Genomic DNA, 23547 nt, shown 5'->3' with positions numbered 1-23547 from the left:
GATTATAAAGTTTTTACTACGCCCCTGTATAGACGTCGGTCACATTCCAGCACCTCCCTTTGTTGGATTAAAGATCTTTTTAGAAAAACAAAATAACACCTCATCATACATATGTCAGAAAAAGTTTGACACTCACCATATCTATGTTTATGGAGGCATATTGCTTCAAACTTTACATTTACTTTACATTTACACTGCAGGTCTGAGATTTCAGCCTAAATCTGTAAAGATTTTACTCCTAATCACCAGAAGCTGCAGATTACAGCAGCAGATCAGCAACAGAGCTGAAGATGAAACCTGATGTTTTGAGTGGATGTAAGGAATGAAAGTCTTCTTTTATCTCAAGAAGGAGGTTTGTTGCAGCTTTTCCTTTGCAGACAAACATTTACAAGTGTAAACAAGCTAAACTCGTGCTTTCTCAACTCCCCAGGCTGTGCAGTAAGCAGCACACATTTGTTTGATATACACCAGTTATTTTTCAGAGCCTCAGAATATAGTTCAATTTGTCCAACAGAAGGGTCTTTTTCTCCACACAACCATGAAAAAGTAAACATTGGCTGCACATGCAGCATCCCTGCTGCCTTGACCTGCTGAGTCACCAAAGAGATGCCTACAATGGCATGACGCACACAGGCCAACCCTGCAGAGCACAATTTGCCAGGCCAGGCAGTGGGGGGGCATTGCACCTCCCTCTGTCATATTTCCATTGAGCTAATGGAGATGTTCTAAGGATCACCCTCTATTCTTTATTCTGATTCACAAAGAATATGAAATTTTGAGAACTCACTCTAGAGCCAAGACCAAAACAAAACACTCAGCATAAAAATGTGTGGTATCTACATCAACCAGATCCTGTTTGAAGACACTGAGATCTCTCAAAGTGAATATTTTCTGTAATTCCTCAGAACTACAACACCTCTAGCCTGCTCAATTTTCCTTTTCAAAAACAAAGATGTGTCTAAAGATCAGAGTTTGACACTACATTCATTTGATAGGTGGAGTTTAGACCATTGATTTAAAGGGCAGACACCATGCAAAATAAACTTTTTGAGTTTTTAACTGTGTTATACTGATAATTCCTCACACAAAAAAACAACCCCAAAGTGGTATTTTGATCCATTCACACATTTCTGAGTATTTCTCTAAAATCCATAAAAATGTGCGGGTCCTAAAATTCAATAGTATGAAAATGAAGACCCATTACAGGAAGAGTCTGGACTGCCAGCTCCGCCCCCAGCCTAACACACACACTCACACTGTCTCCATGGAGCTGGGGGCGCTCGTCAAAACATTTATTTTCTATGCACAATATGCACATCCATCTTGGCCAAAGTTCAGATGTTTATTTTTGTGGGCGAGACACAGACACGCTGCAGAGGTCGGCTCTAGGATGATGTCATGAAATGGGCGGCACCCACAAGGAGATAAAGGCGGAGCCTCAAAGATCGAGTCATCTTACTTCCAAAATTTGAAATGTTTGATTGACAGATTTTCCCAAGCCCATTTTCAAGTGGTACATGTTATGTTCTTCCAACGAGTTCTCTCTTTGTTGAAAGAGTGGTTGCCATAGAAACGTTGTCTCAGACAGACGTCGACCAATCACTACTTACTGATACTGATCATTTCTGGTTTCAACATAGCGATGTTCCTACCGCACAAAAAATACAGACTGTCATTCATTTTCTGTGGATGACATCACACTCACTCAGTCCACTTCTCATATTCCGTCAATGAGTTCAACACACAACAGAAAAAACAGTTTCATTCTAAACTTTACAGTGTTGTTCAGCGACACACAGAGGCCAAACTAGACAAAACTGAATTTTCACGCGCAGAAAAGATAAAACTTCAAACAATATCAAATCAAATCAAATCAACCTTTATTTATATAGCACTTTTTCGACAACAGATGTCACTCAAAGTGCTGTGCATAAAATACAATAAAATTTAAAAACAAGATGACAAGACAAACCGTGCGACAACCCCCCCCCCCCCCCCCCCGCAAAAAACACACACACACCCACACACACACACATCAATAAATAAATAAATAAATACATACATAAAAAAGTGATAGAATGATAGAGTGTAGAGACCTGGCTTTGTCCTGAGGTGGGAAAACGATAGTTTGGGGACATGTCCACACCAGCGACCCCCCAACCCAAGTTCACGGAGAACACTACCACAGAACCCCCCAGATCCGATCAAAAGAGTCAGACCCAGGAGATCCCACTGCAGCGACCCCGCTCACTGAGAAGGGTCAGTCACCGATGTGGAGGATCCCTCAGAGGAAAACACTGGAGTGTAATAAAATGTAAAAGGAATAAAATTAAAATATATATAAAACATGGACAAAAAACAAATAATTACATAAACCCTAATTGGCATATGAAATAGTAAGAGCGTCTTAAAAATTAATAGAATAAATAAATAAATGTATTTACATACACATCTAAAACTATTTAAAAGAAAAATAAATTAATTAAAATATTTAAAAATAATAATAATAATAAATTAGAAAAAATAATACTAATAATAAAAAATAAATAAATAAACAAATAAATAAATAAATAAATAAAAAATTAAAAATCCTAAAATTCAACTAAAAGCTAAATTAAAAAGGTAGGTCTTAAGCCTTCCTTTAAAAACATGAACAGTCTCTGCAGCCCTGAGGCTCTCTGGGAGGCTGTTCCACAGGTGAGGTCCGTAAAAACTGAATGAGGCCTCGCCGTACGTTTTTGTTCTAACTTTTGGGATAACCAAAAGGCCGGTATCAGAGGACCTCAGGGTCCGCGAGGGCTCATACTTTAAAATCATGTCAGATAAATATGAAGGCCCGAGACCATAAAAACATTTGTAAACCAATAAAAGAACTTTAAAATCAATCCTGAATTGCACAGGGAGCCAATGCAGCGATCTTAAAACTGGTGTAATGTGTTCCCGCCCCCTGGTCCTCGTCAACACGCGTGCTGCTGAATTTTGCAGCAGTTGAAGATTTGCTATTCTTGTTCTGGGAAGACCAGAGAGCAGGGCATTACAATAATCCAATCTGCTGGTAATAAAAGCATGCATTAGCACCTCTGTACTGGCAAGAGAGAGAAATGGGCGGACTCTGGATATATATTTTAGATGATAAAATCCTGTTTTTGTGATGTTTTTAATTTGTGGGATAAAATTCAACTCAGAGTCAAAAATGACACCCAGGTTTCTCACACACAGAGAAGTTTTGTAATTCTTTAGTTTAGATAAAACTACCTCTCTCTTGTCTTCAGAACCGATCACTAAAACCTCTGTTTTGTCCTGGTTTAGCTGTAGGACGTTCTCTGCCATCCATGACTCAATGTCTAAAATCCATTTTAAGAGTGTGTTGACCGACTCTTCATCATCAGGAGACACAGCGATGTAGAGTTGAGTGTCATCAGCGTAGCTGTGGAAACAAACGCCATGCCTCCTGATGATGTCCCCCAGTGGCAGCATATATAGATTAAAAAGTAGTGGGCCTAAAATTGAACCTTGGGGGACCCCACAGTTGATGTCGAAGACCCTTGAGGAGCAAGTATCCATACCTACGTAAAAACTTCGATCTGTGAGATAGGAATAAAACCACTTTAGTACAGTACCAGAGATGCCCAAACCTCTGTTTTCATGCAAGGTTGTTTTCATGCAAGGTTGTTTTTTCTAAATTACAAGTCTCCTTTAAACTTCCAGTATTAAAGTAACGAAGGAAAAGGAAAAGGTTCACACATTCACATCAGGTTAAACCTTTGGTCTGTCCATCACAGACCTACTTTAATGGTGCAGTAAGTATTATACAGCCGTTATGATAATTATTTAAGGACTATTAGGCTTATTACTTTTACGGTTCAGTCGGCAGCCTGAAAGGCACACTATGCTGGACTAATCTTCTAAAAACAGAACACAAAGGGACCAGAGCTCTTATAGAGCGCTGTCTTTCACAAAGGGCTTTTATTTTGTAGGAGGGAGATCTTTAATGACTCTGTTCAGAGTTGAAAAAAGAAGAGTTTTGATAAAAGACTCTTTTTTTTCTACCTTTAAACATCAAAGACAAAGTCTAGTCCTTCCAGTGTTTAGTCCATGCAGGGGTTTTAAAGGAATTACTGAGTCCAAACAGCCACCTTCCAGTCATGCACTGAATTCCTGCGCCTCTTAGGGGCTTCTGTAATAAAGCCTTGCTGCTGGCGGAGATCTGCTTCACCTCCTGACACGTCTATTTCAAGCTGACCTTTCCTCTTAAATCTCTTTCTCGGCTCCCCTCAGTATATGCGTTTGCTCGGTTTTAGGTGTTTTCCTAACTGCTACTTGATCTTTCACAGGTGCATTAAAGGCAATGATGAGAAATGAGAACAGACAAACTTGGAAAGGTTTCCAAGCTGATTTCTTCCTGTTTGGCGTCTTACCGCTTTGAAGTTTTGACAGGAGAAGCGGCTGTAGCTCCTGGCTGACACCGTAAGGCCACCATGCCCGTCCATGCGCGGCCTTGAGAAAAACGACCATCAGATGTGAGCAAACCTAGACCATCAGGTGAGAGACTGCCACTGACTGAGCTTTCTGACGGACTCTTCCCCGTCACATCCCTGAAACGGCTTCCACGGGCTGTTGCTTGTACGAACATGACATGCTTTATTCCTCTTTCCATGCACTTCTCTCTTATCCCTCCCTCTTTCAGTCTGCTCTTTGAAGACACAGACATCCAACAACTGTCTTACCCCCCCTCCCTCCTCCACCCCCCTTCTTTTCAGGGTGTCAGTGTCGACCCCTGATTCAGTTCCTCCTTCTGCTACTGTGCAGAGACCAACAGTTATCACACATGTCAAAGAAGAAAGTACAAATCTAACACGGCAAAAAAATGGAGTGAAAGGTCGAAAAAAGCAGACAAATCCATTCAGACTAGTGTCCACACTGCTGTGTGTGTTCTGTTTGCCAGCTGCTTTGTGTCAGGAAATCCCTTCTAGATGTCTGAGTGGCCGTGGTGCAGAGGTAGGCCCATCCGAATTCTTCCCCTACCCCTCCGGCTTCTCCCTACCCCTCCAACTGTAGGGGCATTTGGAGGGATAGGGGTGTTTGAAGGGGAAACCCTCGTGGCGGAGTGCTCTGCACCCTCTGGGGTGATTCACAAGGGTAATGCTGTGCAGGAGAAACCCATTACTTCACGTGGGTGTGCTCTGAAGCACAGAAGTTTACATTTAAATGTAAGTAATGACTTTTTGTTTTAGTATGACCTTTTTAAAGTTATAAAACTGATGTTATGGATTTTATGAGCGCTGGCAGCTCCACGCTAACGTGGATGATTGGCAACTGTTGATGATGTCATCGAGTTGGAGTGACGTCCGAATAAGAAGACATTATTTTTACATAACTGCCCACTTGGAGGGCTAAATGTAGGGGTAGGCAGAGGTCAAAGAGGTAGGGGCAGAATTCGGATACGGCTGTAGAGTTGTCCACTTCTGATCGGAAGATTGCAGGTTTGGTTCCACCATCTGTTAAAGTGTCCTTGAGCAAGACACTGAACCCCACATTGCTCCTGGTGGTTACAGATTAGTACAGTCAATGGAGTGTGAATGTGGCTTAATGGAACTGTGACTGTAAAGTGCTTTGGGCCTTAAAGCACTGTAGAAAAGCACCACAGAAGTAGTGTCCCCTCACTATATCCTCTGTTTTCGCAGATATATGTGTAATTTTGCATACTTTTTGTTTGTGTTTATTTTTTTAAAACGCTATGTTTTGCTTTCAGATTGGCTGTTGGCCTTTGTCAATCAATGTCTGTGCCGTGTCTCCTACAGATCATCTTCCTTCATCTCTAATAGCCATCAGATCTTTGGTTTCCTGCACTTATTTTCTAGGAAGGTTTGAACTTTGAGAATTTAAACAAGAGAGAAAGATGTGCAAATGTTCATGTCTGTCTGAGAAAAGAGTAGTTTGTAGTGAAGAGTTTTACAGCCTTTAATTGTCACATTAAACTGTGGCAGCAGTACTTGACTGGACTTTAAATATGTTGTAGATTTAGATAAGTTAATTCTTCTCTAAGAGTTCTGGTAAATCGCCTGTCCGTCCTGGGGGAGGATCCCTCCTTCATGTGGGCACCCCTGAGGTTTCGTTTTTTCCGGAATCCGTTTTTTTTTGGGAGTTTTTCCTTACCGCGAGAGAGGGGTCTAAGGGCAGGGATGCCTGTATAGCTTAGTCAGTTTGTTAGTTCATTTTAGTATTTTCCTATTGAACTCTTTGTATTCATGATCCTTTTGAGTTCATGTTTCACTTCGAAGCCCATCGAGACGACTGTTGTTGTGATTTTGGGCTAACAAATAAAATTGAATTGAATTGAATTGAATTGATTCTTCAAAAACCATCATGTTTTCAACTTTGTCTAGTGAATTAGGATGCAACACTTTGAACGCCAAAATATTTTATTTTTCTGCTTTGCTAAGTAGAAAAATAAAACCAGAGATCATCTCCTAAATAGTAGTAGCGTCTCTGGATCTTGTAGGAGTATTTGTCTTCATTTGCATGGTCGATCTTTTTGGAGTATAGATTTAGTGATAAGCTATCTTCAGAGAGAAAGTGGTTTTGGATGTTAGTTATGGACCAAGCCAACATGTCAGATTTAAATCAAGAGATCAACTTTTCAAATTAAGAGTTTTTTTTAATCATAACACATACTGTAACATTCCTGTGCTGTAGTGGATTTTAGTGTCTTAGTGTTTCTTTTTGATCACCAATTCTGTTTCCACTTTTTTGACAATGTATTATTGATTTGTCAGCCACATTTATTTTTAGTAGCAAATTAAATTTAGATAAAAACAACAATTTAACTTTTACTTTTTTTTACTTGTTTACATATCACAGATTATGTACCACGCAAGATCAAAATAATTGTATAAACCCAACCTTATACTTTAAACAGCAATGGGAAGTTTCAGGTGACACATTCCAAGCTCTTATAGTGTAGAGTTAGGGTGTGTTTGTTGTCATTTCAACAAAAAAAGCCCTCCCTTTTAGAAAACTTAGGGGGGAGAAAAAGAACATCCCAAATCAACATCAACCTTCTTAAAAAAAACATATTGTTAAATCATTAAAAAACACCACAAAGCTCACATCTGACATGTTCAAATGACTGATTCATTAAAATTGAGATTTGGTTTTTAATTAAAACAAGAAATTGCTATTATTAAAATACATTTTAAAGTACTTGCTGTAGATTTGTTTCTGCACTTTACAGCAGACACACATCCAAATGTGGGTGGTCTGATGTGTTTGGTAAAAAAATCACTGTCTTTTCAAAGTCAGCCACTTCACACTGGCACATGCATATCAGCGCCTCAATGTCAGAACAGGTTATTGGACTATAGCAAGCAGGATTATGCGCTGGCCCTATTGGGCCTATGTGGTGTTAGTATCTTTAGTGAATGTCATACCGAACTCCAAAGTATGTTAAGAAGAAGTTAAATTACAGTGACCTGCACATGTTTTTGTTTTTTCTTTTTCAATTTAGGTTTACAGTACATGCATATTTTGGCATTTATATCAGTGTGCTTCTAGTTGACACAATTTACAGCTCTGTTTGTAAGCATACGTGTGGGCAAATGTCAGAGAGGTGGGTACATTAGATAAAAGTGGGAGCTAATTTAAATGATCTGAATGCATTATTTAATAAAGTTATCTGGTTAATTCTCTGGCCCTGAATCAAAACTAGGGCCACTTGTTTGCCGTAGACAGCTCCTGGCCCACATCATCAACCATCCACTATCATTTTCCCAGGGTTTTCATGCAGGCCTCTCAAGAGGCTACAGCCTTTAGTAAAGGAAACTCAGAGCAAGTCTTTGTGTTTTTGTTTGTACTCTTTTTGGCAGCACTGGCCAAAGTTACTGTTAGTGTATAACAAAGACATAATATGCACAAAATATCATTTCAACAGATGGATAGATAGTAAAAACAAGTTAATAGGCTTTTAAAGGTTAAAGTGTGGGTCCTTGCCAAGAGCCTTCGCACTACTCTCTAACTATGTGGCCACAAGGGGGCCCAAGTCTGGGTCTTCCTGTGCCGGTCTCCAGCTCAGATAAAATACCGGGTTGTGTCAGGGAGAACATCCAGCATAAAAATCTCAGTGAAAACTGATTCGCTGTGGTGACTCCCGAAGGGACATGAACAACAACTCTCATATAACAGAACATCAAGAGTAAGAAGGACAGTTTCAGCTGCAAGCTGCCAGCTAGAGTCAATTCTCTGTCTGGTCTAAATTTCACAGATTTACCCTGCTCTTTCAGTGCCTCAACAGAGTTACTCTTTTTTTCCCCTCATCAAAAGTCATGAGAAGATATTTACAAATGTCTCGCATAGAACCCAAGACATTAGGCTTGTTGCTGACGAAGCACTGACTCTTTCGGAGTCAGATTTGCAAACATATCAACCAACTACTGGTTGTGTTTAATATCTCATATCAGCATCTTTTCATAAACATAGCAGGTCCAATGAAGAATGCAAATGTGTAGCTGTTCAGTATGGTTCCCAAAAAACACCTAGGAGAGCGATACAGACAGACTGTAACATGGACACAGCAGAGGATGCACACTCTCACACATTAACTGTGTATGAAATTGGAGTGATTGACCCCTCCCCCCTCGCGTTCCAAAATGGAAGTACCCGCTGGCCCCAAAAAGCCAAAATCCCATCCACTTTTTAAAGAGATAAACAGCTATTACTCATTCCATTGGTCAGAATCACCATTCTTGCTCTGCATCATCTTTATGGCTTGTTTCTTTGTAGTTCAAGTTTATCAAGTTACAAACTGACCAATCAGAGGCCTGGATTAAAGTTGGTGGCATCGCGTTGAAGGTTTCAAAACCTTTAATTGACAAGTTCTCCCGAGCCCGCTTTCAGTGGAAGGGGTGTGGCCTTCTAACGTGCTCACTCCTGATTGGAGAGAGTGGTTGCCATAGAAATGTAGACGGACCATATATGGCTTATTGAGGGCATCCGGTTCAATGACGGACTGGTGACGGACATATCTCGGTAAAATGGCGAAAGAGCTGATTTTATTTGGTATGATCCGGAAGCAAGTCTCATTTTCTATGGGTGACGTCACACGCGATTCGTCCAGGTATATTGTACAGTCAATGTTCTAACCTTTACTTGTAAATAAAGCCTTCCCTTCAGGGCAGACATCTCTGTGACTTTAGCGTGAACATCTTCCTTATCTTCTTTAAGTTATAGAAGTCAAAGTATTGATCATCCATATATGTATTACTGCACACTTTGATTAAAGTCCAACTCTGAGATGTTGTTAATGATATTGCATCCACCATTTTTGCAGTCAGTCAGAAGTAGGGCGATACTGGGAATTTAGGTATTGATCCGAAACCATATAATTATTGTTTACACAAACAGACAGTGTTGTCACATTGGGCAGTTTTCAGCTCAAACTGGGCTGTTTTTTGTTCAAATTGGGCGTTTGTAGCCCGATCTAGAAACACTGCAGACAGACACCACGCTCACATGAACTCCTTGAGCAAATTCAAGCTCCTTATTGTACATATTAAAGAAAAACTGAAACGAAAGTTTCAATCTTATCACACTAGTATCGATACTTCACCTTGGTAGCAATACTATCGATACTCAGATCACCCCTAGTCAGAGCAGAGCAAAAAATAATGGACTCTAAAACTTTATTAGCGACATGCGAAGAACAAACACGAACTCAAGAGTGCCCTCTTTGATGAGGCAGAGCTACTGCCTGCCTCACTTTCTGTCTTTACACTGCGGCTTAATGACAGATCTGAACACTGAAATGAACAATAGACAAACATGAAAGACATCAGCTATTAAATGGAAAGTAAGGACATTTATTTTTTCTTTAATATATGAGTTTTTTTTAAATAAAGTATTTTATCATAAGCATGTGTTAAGTAAGCTAAAAGGCACATTCTCTACCCAGTTTACATGGGACTGCAGTATCTTACATGAGACAGAGTCCTGTGCTGCCTCACCTGGCAGCCTACACTGTTCGGGAAATGAGCAAAATCCACCAATTTTGAGGACAAAAAGGATTTCGATGATTAGAATTATACATATAAATGGTATTTATAGAACTTTTAGAGAGGTTCTAGCATTACACTGCTGAGAAAATAAAAATGCACAAAAGCATAAACAGCTTTTTGTATGATTGTTTTGTACTATTTTAAGAATAGTAGTCCACGATTGAAATCTTTGATGTGAAAGCAAAGGTGAGTGCCAATAGATAACTCTAGTTTCTTAACATTTACACGCATTCTCAGGATTTTAAAATGTAATTAAGCTACAAGGCATCCTAAATTCACTGACAAAACCACTAAAACAATCCAACACTTAACCAGGCAAAAATATCAAAGAAAAAGATTTAAATAACATAAAAACATAAACACATAAACAATAAACATCAACATGTCCATATGCGTTTTTTTTGTACCAATCTCACTCTCATCTTGCCACCCAAACACATATAATCATGTTGACCCAGCAGGCGGCTGGTTAGTTGTGCTGTATGGACTTTGGCAGTTTGTAATTAGACCAGCCATCTTATCAGCTCTACACTCTGTCAATAACCTTCTCTGCTTCCATGTCCTCTTTTTCTCTGTGCAAGAAAAAGACTGCTCCTGAAAGAAAGGAAAATCGGGAGAAAGGCCTCCCCTCGGTATCATGGTAAACTCAAGAAGGTATCGGCTGAAAAAACGTGTTTCATTGAATCGGCTACCTCTATCATAAGCATAAGCTTTACTCCATTTTTTTTTGGGACCAACTGACCTATGAGACCCTATGTGACCCTACCAGCTATGCATTTTATCTCAGGGGCCTAGGCCCTGTTGAATATTTATTACGTGTGCAGCTTGAAAAAGGTGATAAAGCACACTAAGAGAGGGACCCTTTTGTAAATAAAATAGAGACAAACAAACAAAGACACTTCTGTACTACAGAACACTAGTGTAGGTCCTTAAGGTGCTTGACTCCACGTAAATACAGACAAATAAGTAAAGCCAAAACTAGGTGAGGATTATTGCCCAAAACAGTTTCCTCTGATACTAACTGTTCACTTGCAATCCAACACCTGCTAAAGCTGGTGAGACAAACAGATTTACTGATACGGTGCACAATGAAAACAGGAAAATCTCAGGGAGTTCTCCAGTTGCAGTTTCTAGAGGGGAAGTACAGAGAAGAGGTGTGAAAACGTATGACCAAAAAGAGGTTTTACAGTATGCTACACATGTTTAAACAAAGAAACAAACTGCAGAAACATACAGCTTTATGCCACCTGGTGCTTGACCTCATTACCGACCTGGAAGTGTTCCACCTACCAGTTTCATGGTGAAATTATTCTGCTCCCAATGACACAACATGAAGCTCATGTAGTTCCTGCAGCGTCTTTCGCCAGACACACCTTCCACACATTTAGGAGGACTGTCAGTGGCCCCGCCGGGCCCTCACATGACTCATGGGGGCCAACTGAGGTCCGCTATCTATCCGTGAAGTGAGATCATCCCAGGATGTGCTGCAGGTTTGATTGCAGTCTTAATGAGAGGGTCATAAAGTTCCAGAAGGATGGTAGAAATGCTGCAGACTTGAGTTGTTGAAGATCTTTGGTTGCCTTGGGCAGGAGGGAAAGGGCTCTGTGCCTCCAACCTTTCCCTTTCCACGCTCTGGGATGGGGAGAAGGGAAAAATAAACGCTGGAGGTGAAAGGCAGGAGGAGCTCGACAGCCTCTGCTGTCGCTCTGAGAGGCAGCCAAACTAAATGTGCCGGGAGGGGGAGGAGGAGGAGGAGTGGATACGCTCTCCTCCCTTGCCCACAGCAACACATTGTGCTATTGCTTTTGAATGGACCATTGATCATATGGGGAGGAGACAAAAAAGAGAAAAGGACAGACCTCCAAACCTTTTTTTAACCCCTCCCCCAACAGCCTGACTAAGACCTGATACCAGTTTATGTAAACCAACCAAAGAAAAGCTGAAAAGACCAAAACATTTTAACTGCTTTCACATTTTCTTTCTTTATGGCAAGCTATCAGTTTAAAAATTATTCTAAAAACAGTTATTTTCCTTAGATGCCGTTTGAGGAGAAGCCTTCACAAATTGCTGCAGCTGAGTATGGATGTGCATATTGTATTAACTATTGGAGTTATAGTCTCAGCATGCATATATGAATGAGAGTGTGCTTGAGAGTCCACAGTGCAGGATGCCCTGCGTTTGAGCATGCTCTAACCCCCTGCACACGCTCCCCACTGCTGACCACAAATTACAAGCCGAATTTCAACTTTGGGAAAGGCCCAAGGTTTACAGAGAGTTCCCACAGCCGAGGGATGCTTGATCACTTCCAGCAGGCTGAACAAGAGCGCATTAAGAAACAAACGGAACTGTTGGGTCCATAAACCAGATAAAGCTGCAATTTCTGACATTATTATCAGATAATAGTCAGATGTGTCTCTGTTGTCAATTCCACAGCACAACAGAGATCAATCTTCTAACTTACAAGTTAATAAACTACCAAAAATGATCTTGAATTGATTTAAATGGCATTAATATTTGCTAGAATTTGGCTTCTTAGCAAGATAAGCAGCAGTAGTCAATTTTTATTCTTGGGATAATATGATGAAAGGGGAGAGTCGGGCTGCCTTCTTGGGATTTGGGAGGAGTTTATTTAACTAAATTAAATTAACCTTTTTTCTTTGCATCATGATAGCTTTTGAGCAAATTTTTCATCTACTGAGCTTTTTTGAAGCTAATTTGGAGTTTAGCTATAATATTAGCAATATGCTTGGTGTTTTAGCTAACTTAAACAATCTTCCAGTTTTCTATGCTAATTTGGATTTTTTATTTGTACTACGATCGTGCTAGTTGTTTTACTAATTCTTTTTTTTTTTAGGCTAAGTTCATTAAACTTAGGCATTAAACTTTTTCATTTCAGGAATTTACTTGCTGTTTTGGCTAATTAGGACATTCTTCCTTTCCTTTTCTTTTTTTTTTTTTTTTTTTGCTAATTTAGCATTTAACCATCATATTTGCATTATGCTATTTTATTTAGCTAATCTGGCGCCTATTGCATTTTTTGGTAGCTAATTTGGCATTTAACAATTTTATTATAATTCTTCTTTTTTAATATTTTTTGCCATTGTAGATATGTTTTTAGTTTGTTATGCTAATTTGGCATTTAAATTCCCACTCCAATCACCTTTTGACTTATTTCAAAACCATAGAGTTTTTAATTACTCATCCATTCATCTTCTAAGCCGTTTTGTCCCTTTCAGGTGTGATGGGGCTGCTGCACCCTATCCCGGCCACTTGAGGGCGAAGGCAGGGGACATCCTGGACAGGTCGCTAGTCTTTTGCAGGGCCATGCACAAACCTGTGTTGTTTTCCAGGACAAAGCTTCTCCAGAGTGACAGGAGTTTATTAGAAATAAGCCTCTGAATTTAGGGCAGACTGTGTGTGAAGTAAGCCCTTCTTCACTTCCTATTATCCATCAGTACATGCTCTCCTGCTAGCTTAAAACCCCTCACAAATCCCAGTACAACAAAAATGACGTGCAATATCAAAGCTACCCACCAACACAGTTTTAAGCCAGATGCCATCTTGGACGAGGTAAACAAAGACATACATGGATGTATTTGTGTACACAGGGATGCATCAGAATGGAGGAGAGCAGGGAGCTTGTGGCCTGCCAATATGTAGCACCTTAGCCACCTACGTCACTGCTACAAGCTTTTTCAAACGGTGTTTTATCATCTGCTGCCGGTTTACAATGATTTGGTGAAAGAAATATTCAGAAACTCAATTTTAATCTTAATTTTCTTTATAAATGTCCCCCATTGTGAGAGCAATGCCACAAAAACATGTTAAAACACCAAAAACACAATTTTAATTGGAGCGTGTCTAACTATTTCAATTATGCTTGCTCATTTAGCTCATTTGGATTTTTTCGTTTTTTTTGGCCAATTTGATGTTTGACTAATGTTTTAGGAATACGCAAGCTGTTTAGGCTAATTTAGACATTTTACCAGTTTTTGTTTGCTAATACTGCACTGTCATCAATTATTCTAACTGTTTTAAAACTTAGACTTAGCATAAAGCAGATTCCATCACCGTTTTAGGCAACAACATTTCACAGACGACATTCAATGCAGCTTTCATACTTGGGGTTTCAAGTTATGCTACATATTCTTAGGTACTGTTTAGGTAATTGTATATGAACTTGAGAACACGTGTTAACTCAGCTCCTTCATTGTAAATATCCTCATAGAGCCTGTTGTCATTAATAACCAGAAATATTTTCATTGTAAGAGTTGTTCTTAAACTCTCGGAAAAACTTTGTTTTCAGGATGAGGAACATTTCTCATTATAAGAACTTGTTCTTCCAACACCAAATCATGTGCTTGTTGTTCCTATTTGTACTACATAACCAATGGAACATATTTGTTATTTGCTATGACATGAACAGAGTGATGAAGAGTGACACAGGGCACAGCAGACCAACAAGCCATAGAAAATTTTATAAAAAGAGGAAAAAAGTTTTAGTGGCTCTACAGCAGAAGAAAAGATGACGTTTTCAAAGAAGGAAGTAGAAAATAAAGATTTCTAGTTTTCTGTTAAAAGAGGAGATAGATACGCTATTTTCCTGTGGTGATGGACAGATTGACAGATGAGGTTAGTCAGGAATCCCTGTGGATCATGATGTTTGCAGATGACACTGTGATTGGTAATGAGAAGAGGAAGCAGATGGAGGAACATCTAGAGGGTGAAGGTTTGCTCTGGATGGGAAATAAATGAAGGTCAGTCACAGCAAAAGATAGTATCTGTGTATAAATCAGTGGAACAATTACAGGGAGCATAGGTCCAGAAGTATATAGGGTCATAAGTCTAGAGCAAAGAGTGTAGGAAAAAGGTGAAGAGGCATGGAAGCTGGTTAGAATGAGTGGTGGAAGCTTTTAGGTGTCACGTGTGACTATAGAATGTCATCAAAAATGAAAGGAAAGGTGTCAAAGACCGGGGTGAGAGCAGCCATGTTGTGGTAGTTTGAAGACTCTGATGCAGAGACAGAAGGCAGAGCTGGAGGTAGTAGAGATAAAGATGTTGGTAGTAGAGACCAAGATGGACCAGGAATGAATCCATCAGAGGATCAGGTCATGGTAGATGTTCTGGAGATAAATTTTGGGAAGCAGATGGAGATGTTTGGACACGTAAGAGGAGGATGATTGATGATTTTGATAAAGGATGCTGAGGTTGGAACTACCAGAAAAGAGGTCTAGAGGAAGACCAAAGAGGAGGTTCATGGATGTAGAGACGAAGGACATGAGGGTGCATGGTGTGAACAAAGAGGATGGAGAGGAGAGGGGTAAATATGGGCAGATGATTCTCTGTGGTGACCCCTAAAGGGAGCAACTTGAAGGCAAAGAAAACATTTTTTGATCAGAGAATAAACTTTAATAACTTGATGGCTGAAACTTACATCTCTTCAATTCTGATTTTTCTGACAAACTGACATCAATTTGTGGGCCTCCTTTGATGAAACGGTTACCCAACCAGTAGCTGCCTAACCTTGGACACAATCCTCTAGGGGAGGGTGACCGCAGCTTTCCTGACCTCGACCTACAGGGTTCTATATTGTCCCTCCCCCTTTGACTCTTTCTTCTAGAGAAACTCTGAATGTGTTAGCTCTGTAGGCCTGATCCCAGAGGGGCACCACTCATAATGCAATCTTTTTTGCACATAAATAGGTTGTATGTGACAACAAGCACACTGAAAGAGGAATAGAGGGACTGAAGTGAGGAGTGCACTTTGGACAAAAATCAATGAAAACAAAGAAGAAGCAGATGCCCGGTCCTAATTAATATGGTTATGTCCTTAGCCATGACCTCACACAGGAAGAAGAGGGGACGACAGCGCAGGAAGTGGAACCTGATGGAGGTGCATTAGAAAGAGATGAGGTCATTACTGGAGCCAACTGCCCCATGATTTCAATATGTCCTCAAGAGAACACATTTGAATATTTGAAGCAGGAAGGTGTATTCTCTGTACCGATTTCATGTAAAAAGGTTCAATTCTATATGAAAATTCATGTTTAGACCAACAGACATGCGCCTTTCAGTATTTGATCTGCATTTTGAAGTACTGGCAATAAAGATATTTAAGACCCACTCTGATTAAAATTGGGTTTGTGGTGTTTTGAACATTTTCCTTGGCATTTTCTGATGATGGAGGAAATTGCATTCCTGACGTTTTTTCTCTAATTATTTTTTAATCAGGAGCAGATGCAGAAATGCCATTTGAAAAATATAATATTTTTGTTACATAGGAAATACATAGGGTGGGTCACAAGTTTGGGTCACAAACTTAATTTGCTTACTTTTAATGCTTTTTAGTTTTTCAAGCCAATTTGACCAAAACTGCTTTTTTTTTAGCAATATGCTAGCTGTTTTGGCTAATTTCTACCATGTTCCTATCCAGCAAGGCCAAGTGGGCCCCATGTGGTTTAAAAGAGGGCATAAAATGTGTCCCCCAAATGGATTTGTCCACAGTTTCTGTGTTTGCCCACATTGGCCTAAGTGGGCACTGAGTGGGCTAGCTCCCTACACTAGTCAGCCGCCTGGTGGACAGCGTAGCGAGAAACTGTGGGTAAACCCAGGTGGGACCCACATTTTCTGCCCACTTAAAAATCACATGTGGCCCACTTGGCCCTGCTTGCCGGGTTTTCATGCTAATTTAGCATTTAATAATTGTATTTGGATTATGTTATCTTATTTAGCTAATTTGACTACGAGTCATTCAATTTGGCATTTAACAATTATTTTAGCAATATGTTCAATTCAATTCAATTCAATTTTATTTGTATAGCCCAAATTCACAACAACAGTCGTCTCGATGTTACCCTTTTAACATGTGGCATTTGTCTGATGATGGACATGTATTAAAATTGAATTTTTGAGTATTTCTTTATCCAAGTTGTTGTGAATGAGGAGCTGATAAAAACGATTACATTTGAGAAACAGCTCATTTGCGACATAAGGGAGATGCTTATGGAAGCGATTCTGTAGCATAATTAAAAAAAAAAAGTCAAAACCAGAAATGCTTTTTCATTTTCAAAATGTAACTGCATTTTTTGATGAACCGCTACGTAGTCCAGAGAAGCTGTGTAAAATCATCAGAAGTTCACAACCATCACAAAGCCCTCTTCTCTGCCGCTAACACAAAGCTACATTGCTCCTAGCATGTCTGTCTGTTAGCAGCCGGACACACCGAGATAGCAGTGACGTCATCGCCCTGCCTCCCCGCTGGTAATGCTTATTCGCATTGAATAATGCGACAATGTTTGCAGAATGGATGTTAAAATGAAAATACAATTCCCTCTTTGCATTTTCATTTTAATTATGACGCAGAATAAGTGGTTTTTAAGTAGAAATGAAAAAGCATTTTTAAATATTGCTTTTTCATTTTAATTTTGAGTCCTTTGACGCAGCTTCATTTTGAAAATGAAAAAGCATTTCTGGTTTTGACTTTTATTTGTAATTATGCTACAGAATCGCTTCCATACATGCTGGGCGGGCCACAGGCTCCCAACTCCACTTCATTCTGATCCATCCACTTGTAGACGACTAGATCCATGTATTATGGGGCGACAGTGGCTCAGGTGGTTGAGCGGGTCGTCCAATGATCAAAGGGTTGGCGGTTCGATCCCCCGCTCCCACCAGCCAAAAAATGTCGTTGTGTCCTTGGGCAAGACACTTCACCCTCCTTGCCTCCAGTGTGGCTCCACTGGTGTGTGAATGCGCATGAATGATCCCGGTGATGGTCAGAGGGGCCATAGGCCGAAATGGCAGCCACGCCTCTGTCAGTCTGCCCCAGGGGAGCTTGTGGCTACAACCGTAGCTTACCATCACCAAGTATGAATGAGGAGTGAATGAATAATGGACACAATGTAAGCGCTTTGGGTGTCTTGAAAAGCGCAGATAAATCCAATCCATTATTATTATAATATATTTATAATATTGTTGGTCATTTTTTTGTTGCACCAGTAATGTTAGGTTGGGGGTGTCAGGAAAGTATAAGCCGAGAGCTCTCAGCAGTGTGGTAAATATGGGGGCAGGGTTGCTCCGTGCCAACGATCCAACCCATAACCTGATGGGAAATTTCTGAGGAAATCCTTTCACTCTGCAGAAACTATGTCCAAAAAAAATACTATTTTTGGCCAAAAACAGCATAATCATAATTCAAAGACCACTGGGAAGATTTTTAAATTGGATTGAGTCTATAATTCATTAAAACTAGCATGGAGGTGTTTTCAATGCACTTACTAAAAAGAAAAAGTCAGATCTGAACTCTCACATAGGACATCAAATTACCCTCACACATGTGACTTTGGAAAGGTCATTTTTGGATAAATCTTCTGCCATCAGAGGGACACCCCGCACAGATCCTTATCTTTTGTAGAGCCCTCTTCCTGCAGTAAAGCTGCAAGCCTTCAGGGTTGCTGCAATCTCCCCATCAGACAGCAGTCTGTCTTTGCCTGCGGCTGCAGCAGCTGCAGCAGCTAGGTCTGATAAAAATGCAGAGCAACAACCTCTGTGTTCTCAGAGAGGACACACACAGGTGTGCTGATATCGACAGCCACTCAGGCTTCCTCCTGCCTCTTGCTGATAGGAAGTAATGAATGTAGTTGCTGCCGGAGGACAGGAATAAAGAGAACCAGGTTCATCCAAAAGTGACTCTCTTCATAATTATCTATCTTTGGGAAAGCGAGTCCCAACACGTTTCTTTTACTCTGTATGAACCCTGCAGTCTGTTAAAAACCTTGTTATTCCTTTTGAGCAATGATCTCCCTGACAATGAGCCAATATAATGTCCATTAAATCTGGCTTTAACTTGCGGTGCCTCTTGAAGAGACATATGTGTGTGTGGTCCTTTTGTCATGGTAATGAAAAAAGCCAATATTATGTCACTCGAGATCCCCCACCCAATCTGCCAAGCCCTGGAAAGGCAAAAAGGCATTAGCAATCCAATACACCACTGCTGGTGCCTCTCCATTCACTTTCACCTGCTTTGGTTTTCCAGAGACTAGAAGTAAAATGGAATTGTGGCCTTTCAACAAATCAACAAAAGAAAATGCTTTTTTTGAACAGCATTTTTTAAGATTTAGAAGTCAAGTTAATTTTTTCTATTTTTAAGGCAGTAAACTTTAGGTACTTCATCCAGTTCTTTTATTGTCTAATACTGGTCTCTTGCCCAAACGTTCATTGGTCTGGACTTAATGGAATGATAGAAATCAAATTAGCTTTGGCAAATTGTTGCAGTAATTTGACAAAAGTCACATTTTTACTTCATAAAACGATGCTAATGTTTGCCTCCCACGCCCAGGTGCCACATCCAACACAATGGTCCTCACCTTCATATGACTGGAATTTAGCATAAAGATGGAAATGACTTAACAATTATTCCAATTAAATCCAGATTTATACGAAGTGTGCATTAAGCCTTTATTCTGAAAGATCCCAGTCAAGATAGCAGCTGCTTATCACACACTTTACATGTTGTTTTCTGTGGCTCTGCACTTATAGGTGAGCAAGCATGTGAAGATATATTGATGCTTGAATAAGTATTCAACAACGGATAAACAGTCACTGGTAAAAAAAGGAAGCCAAAGCTAAAGCCTGCTTTGTAGTCAGTGCACAACAAAATCGAAATAACAATAATGCTGTAAAGCAACAAAATGACATTTCACCTCTTCTACACACACACACTTCTGTTTTAATACAAACACAGAAATGTGCATGAACACAGTTACTTGTTTTTTATGAATGGAAAACAGGTGATGGAACAACTGCACAACGGAAACAGACCACAAGAGGGCAGCAGAGAGCAAGGAGCCAGGGGATGACAGGTTAAAGGTCAGGAGAGACAATGAGGACAAGTCAAATATGATTACACCAGAGAAGGAAAAACAGTTCCACACTGACAGCATGCTCCTTCCAGCACTTTTCAAAGCTTTCCAGCCTGTCACAGATTCATGACATGTCTCTTTACCAGATACAACCTGATCATCCATGAAAACACTCTGGGTTTCTCCCTCTGCCTCCTGCTGCTCCCACTGCATTATGCATTCACTCTGCATTACAGGTGTCCACAACATGTTATGCATGTTTGGAGCCAACTGGGCCATCCAGCTGGATGTTTGGGATGCGCATGAGCCACTTACTCTTCTCTAAGACTTTACTAATCCCCCAGATAACCACGGACTTACTCTGTCAGTTCCTAACAGCATTAGGATCGCCTTTCATTGTATTTGTTGACATGGTTCACCTAGTTTTTACAATCACTGGGATTTATTTCTCTGCTTTATGTTATTCCTTTTATTTTATTTTTTCCTATTCTGATTTTGATTCCCCCACATGTGGGTCTGGATGCTAGGAAACCCCTTATGACCTCGTCACTACCCGACACAAGCGCCCAACCTGTGCTAACACCATGTGACAAAAGCGCCTGTAACAACCATACTGAGAGTTTGGTGCCAAATGTTGAAGCAGGTCTTTCCTTTCCCAGCTCTATTCCGATATGTGAAAGACTTGGTGACATAATTCCAGCCGGACACAAACCGCAATTATTAATATCTCCTCTATGATCGATTATTTTGGGCAAACACCAAGCCCACAGAGAGCGGGTAATTGTCACGTGAAAAGCACGGCGGAAATGAAATGGAAAAACCCATGTGACACAGCTGCCTCTCACCTACTTTACCTTTACGTGCTGGATATGTTTTCGTTATGACCCGTTGCTCCAGGATGCCTATAGAAAAACATTTTGACTGAGCGAACTACCACCTGAATATTTCATGGGGGGCACCTGCGTGCAGCGTACAGGTTTGCCCATTTTCCAGCCACAAACAGCTCATATCCACCCGTAAAGGCATGACTACGGCTTAAACTCAGAAGATCACCAGAGGAGTTGGTTTAGCAAACCATTAGCACCAACTCGTAAATCTCCCTGTTTAACCAGATAGAACAACTCAGATCATTCAAATATAGATGACTGCTGTTGTCTTGTCTCGCAAAAACATTTACAGTCCTGGTATTTAGCATGTAGCTTTTCTTTCTGAAGATTTCCGTGATGCTAACAGCTTGATAAATGAACATTTATAAACCCTTTCTGTGTTTTTGATAGATTTTACAAGAAAAGTATGACAAAAATTGTAAAATTTGACTTAAATAATCCATACTAAATATATGTTCATTAATAAAATGTAATCAGAGCCATTTAAAAATAGCAATTAATGAAAGTAAACAAGATGCAAGTAGCACATCAGTGCACCACAGGAAATGGGGCTCCAAGCTCAGGGGAGTGTCCTGAGACTTTGGAGGTCCCGGAAATATTCAGAAGGACTGCTGCTCGCATGTGGGGCCTGACTTGTATCAGATTGCAATCTGCATATAATTCAGGTCAACTTTGCTGGCTGGGAAGGTCAAGGGTTAACCCAGCCGTGGGTAAAACCGCTGCTTCATCACCACCACAGAGATGTGGAGCAGAAAAGAACAGGAGGACAGACAAACACAGTGGAATGTAGGTTAGAGAGAAAACATGATTTGAAAAAAAACAATGTCACCAGCAGCTATCTGGAGTCACATCAGAAGTGACTGCCTGCCCTCCACTTTTTTCTATTTTACCAAGCTGGATCAACGTTAGTCTGCAAATGGCACCTCTGTGATTCATGCTTACGGACTGGACAGGTTGGCAGGCGTACATGCTGGCTCACTAATCCAGACACACAAACAGAAGGAGCTTCGTTCCCTCACAGCCTTACATGGTGTTAGAGCGATGCCTCTTGCAGTTGCAGTCCCTGCGTGGGGTTGCTAAGAGCAGTGAATATTCCACAAACAGCCAAACAGTAATCCTGATATGCTGCTGCCCTGAACGGCAGACATGCAGCCTGCTCTGAGTCCTTTCAGGAACTTGCTGGATTTGGCTGTGATTTTGATGATGCTGCAATTCTGTGTGCAAATTGAATAAGATCAATCAACTTTTCACAGATATAATAAATGAGGAACTTCTTAGTTTTTTACTAAAATGGATTTTTGTAAAGCATAAAATTGAGAGGTGAAACACAACCCAGCAGGTGGATGACGGGCACCCATTCACAATCTGACCTGTGGGCTTCCGCCAGTTTGCGGCTCTGCTGCCTTGCTCCTCTGGGGTTGTGAGGTCGAGTGCTGGCCCAGTGAGGGGATGTGGGTCTTCAGGGAAGCTGGAGGCAAAGCGAGAACTGACGGCCGGCTGGGAGCCTGAGGAATGGGCACGGCGCTGTGCACTGGCTTGGGTTTAGGGAGTCCTGACTTCATCTTTGAGGCCACCAGGATGGCTGGCATTTTCTTGGCAGCTGCCAAATGAACATGCGCCCTCCCACCTTGTCAATCTGTCACAGAGATGTTCACTACGATTTCAACAGCTTTAATAAATCAGAGGGTTTTGCAAGTGTGGAAAAAGTCCACCTGATCAGTCAATTGACTAAAGTAATGGGTCCAAATGATCAGCAGCTGGATTTCAAAAGGGAACTGAGCTAAGCATGCAATGAATTTCGCCCTTTCCTTTCACGAGGAAGCTTGTGGAGGGAAAATAAAACAACATCCGGAAAGTCATTTTAAAAATCAAACAGAGATCCACAATCAAAATTCCACTTCACACTTGCTGTAATCCCTAGTTGCCTGGTAGTAGCTTCCACTTGGTTCCAGTTTAGTCAGAACCACTGAAAGGATTCTGCAGCTCGCAGACGAGTTCCTCCTCTTCCAAGCTACCACCACGCTGCTTCAGGAGGAAAGCTTCATCAAGGAGAGACCCTGGGAGGAACAGCTGTGAAGGAAAAAAGAGAGGAAAAGCAGCAGCAACGCAGCGACGGTTCGCTCACTTGAGCTACTGCTCAGCCTGACTGCTCAGCCTGAAACACACTGCACTCCACGCTCCTCCTGCCTCCCTCTCCATAAGTCGCGGTTAGCAGCAGGTGTGGCTTAGATCAAAACGACATATGTGGAGAAAGGCTCAACACACACACATCATTGTGCTCCTCCAAGCTGCATTCACCCAGCTTCCATTCTCTCACTGGCTTTTTCCTTGCACAAATGTCACATTTGCCATGTTGTTTACCTTGGATTAAAGCATTACTCATATTTTCCAGCTCCGTTTGGTGGATGTTGCACAATGATTTCCAATGAATTTATTAGCAATGTGTGGGGGAAAGCCTCAGATGACTCATAAAATATCAAGTATCCATAAATGTTGCCTTTTATTGGAAAAAAATTAAGACTTTCTATTATTGGATGCTTCTGGATATTTGGGCTTTTACACTTTTCAAGTAGACTTGCATGTCATCGCAATACTAAAAACGTCCTTCACTGAGTTTGAAAAGTTGTTAGCCCTTGTTCTATCTCGTGGGGTCCAGATGACCCCACCCTTACATTGACGTGTTATCCCTACCATGACAAAGGTGGATAGGATTGAGAGGATTTCATGTACCGTATTTTCTGGACTATAAGTC

The 23547-nt window shown here is 40.7% G+C and overlaps 1 protein-coding gene across 3 annotated transcripts in view; it reads right to left on the bottom strand.

Annotated features, from left to right (window-relative positions):
- The window catches only part of nav2 (neuron navigator 2), a 124702-nt gene extending 101711 nt beyond the window's left edge, over window positions 1–22991 (bottom strand). For 2 of the 3 annotated variants that reach the window (XM_023952282.1, XM_023952290.1), the window contains exon 1: window positions 22166–22991. In XM_023952282.1, the coding sequence (XP_023808050.1) occupies window positions 22166–22384 (219 nt within the window). In that variant the 5' untranslated portion in view covers window positions 22385–22991. The remainder of the gene's footprint in view (window positions 1–22165) is intronic. The other variant, XM_023952285.1, reaches the window with a different exon arrangement.
- Between the last annotated feature and the right edge of the window lie 556 nt (window positions 22992–23547).

Source organism: Oryzias latipes, chromosome 3 (genome assembly GCF_002234675.1).
Source record: "Oryzias latipes chromosome 3, ASM223467v1".
Taxonomy (NCBI): domain Eukaryota; kingdom Metazoa; phylum Chordata; class Actinopteri; order Beloniformes; family Adrianichthyidae; genus Oryzias; species Oryzias latipes.
This window is presented reverse-complemented; position numbering and strand designations above follow the sequence as displayed.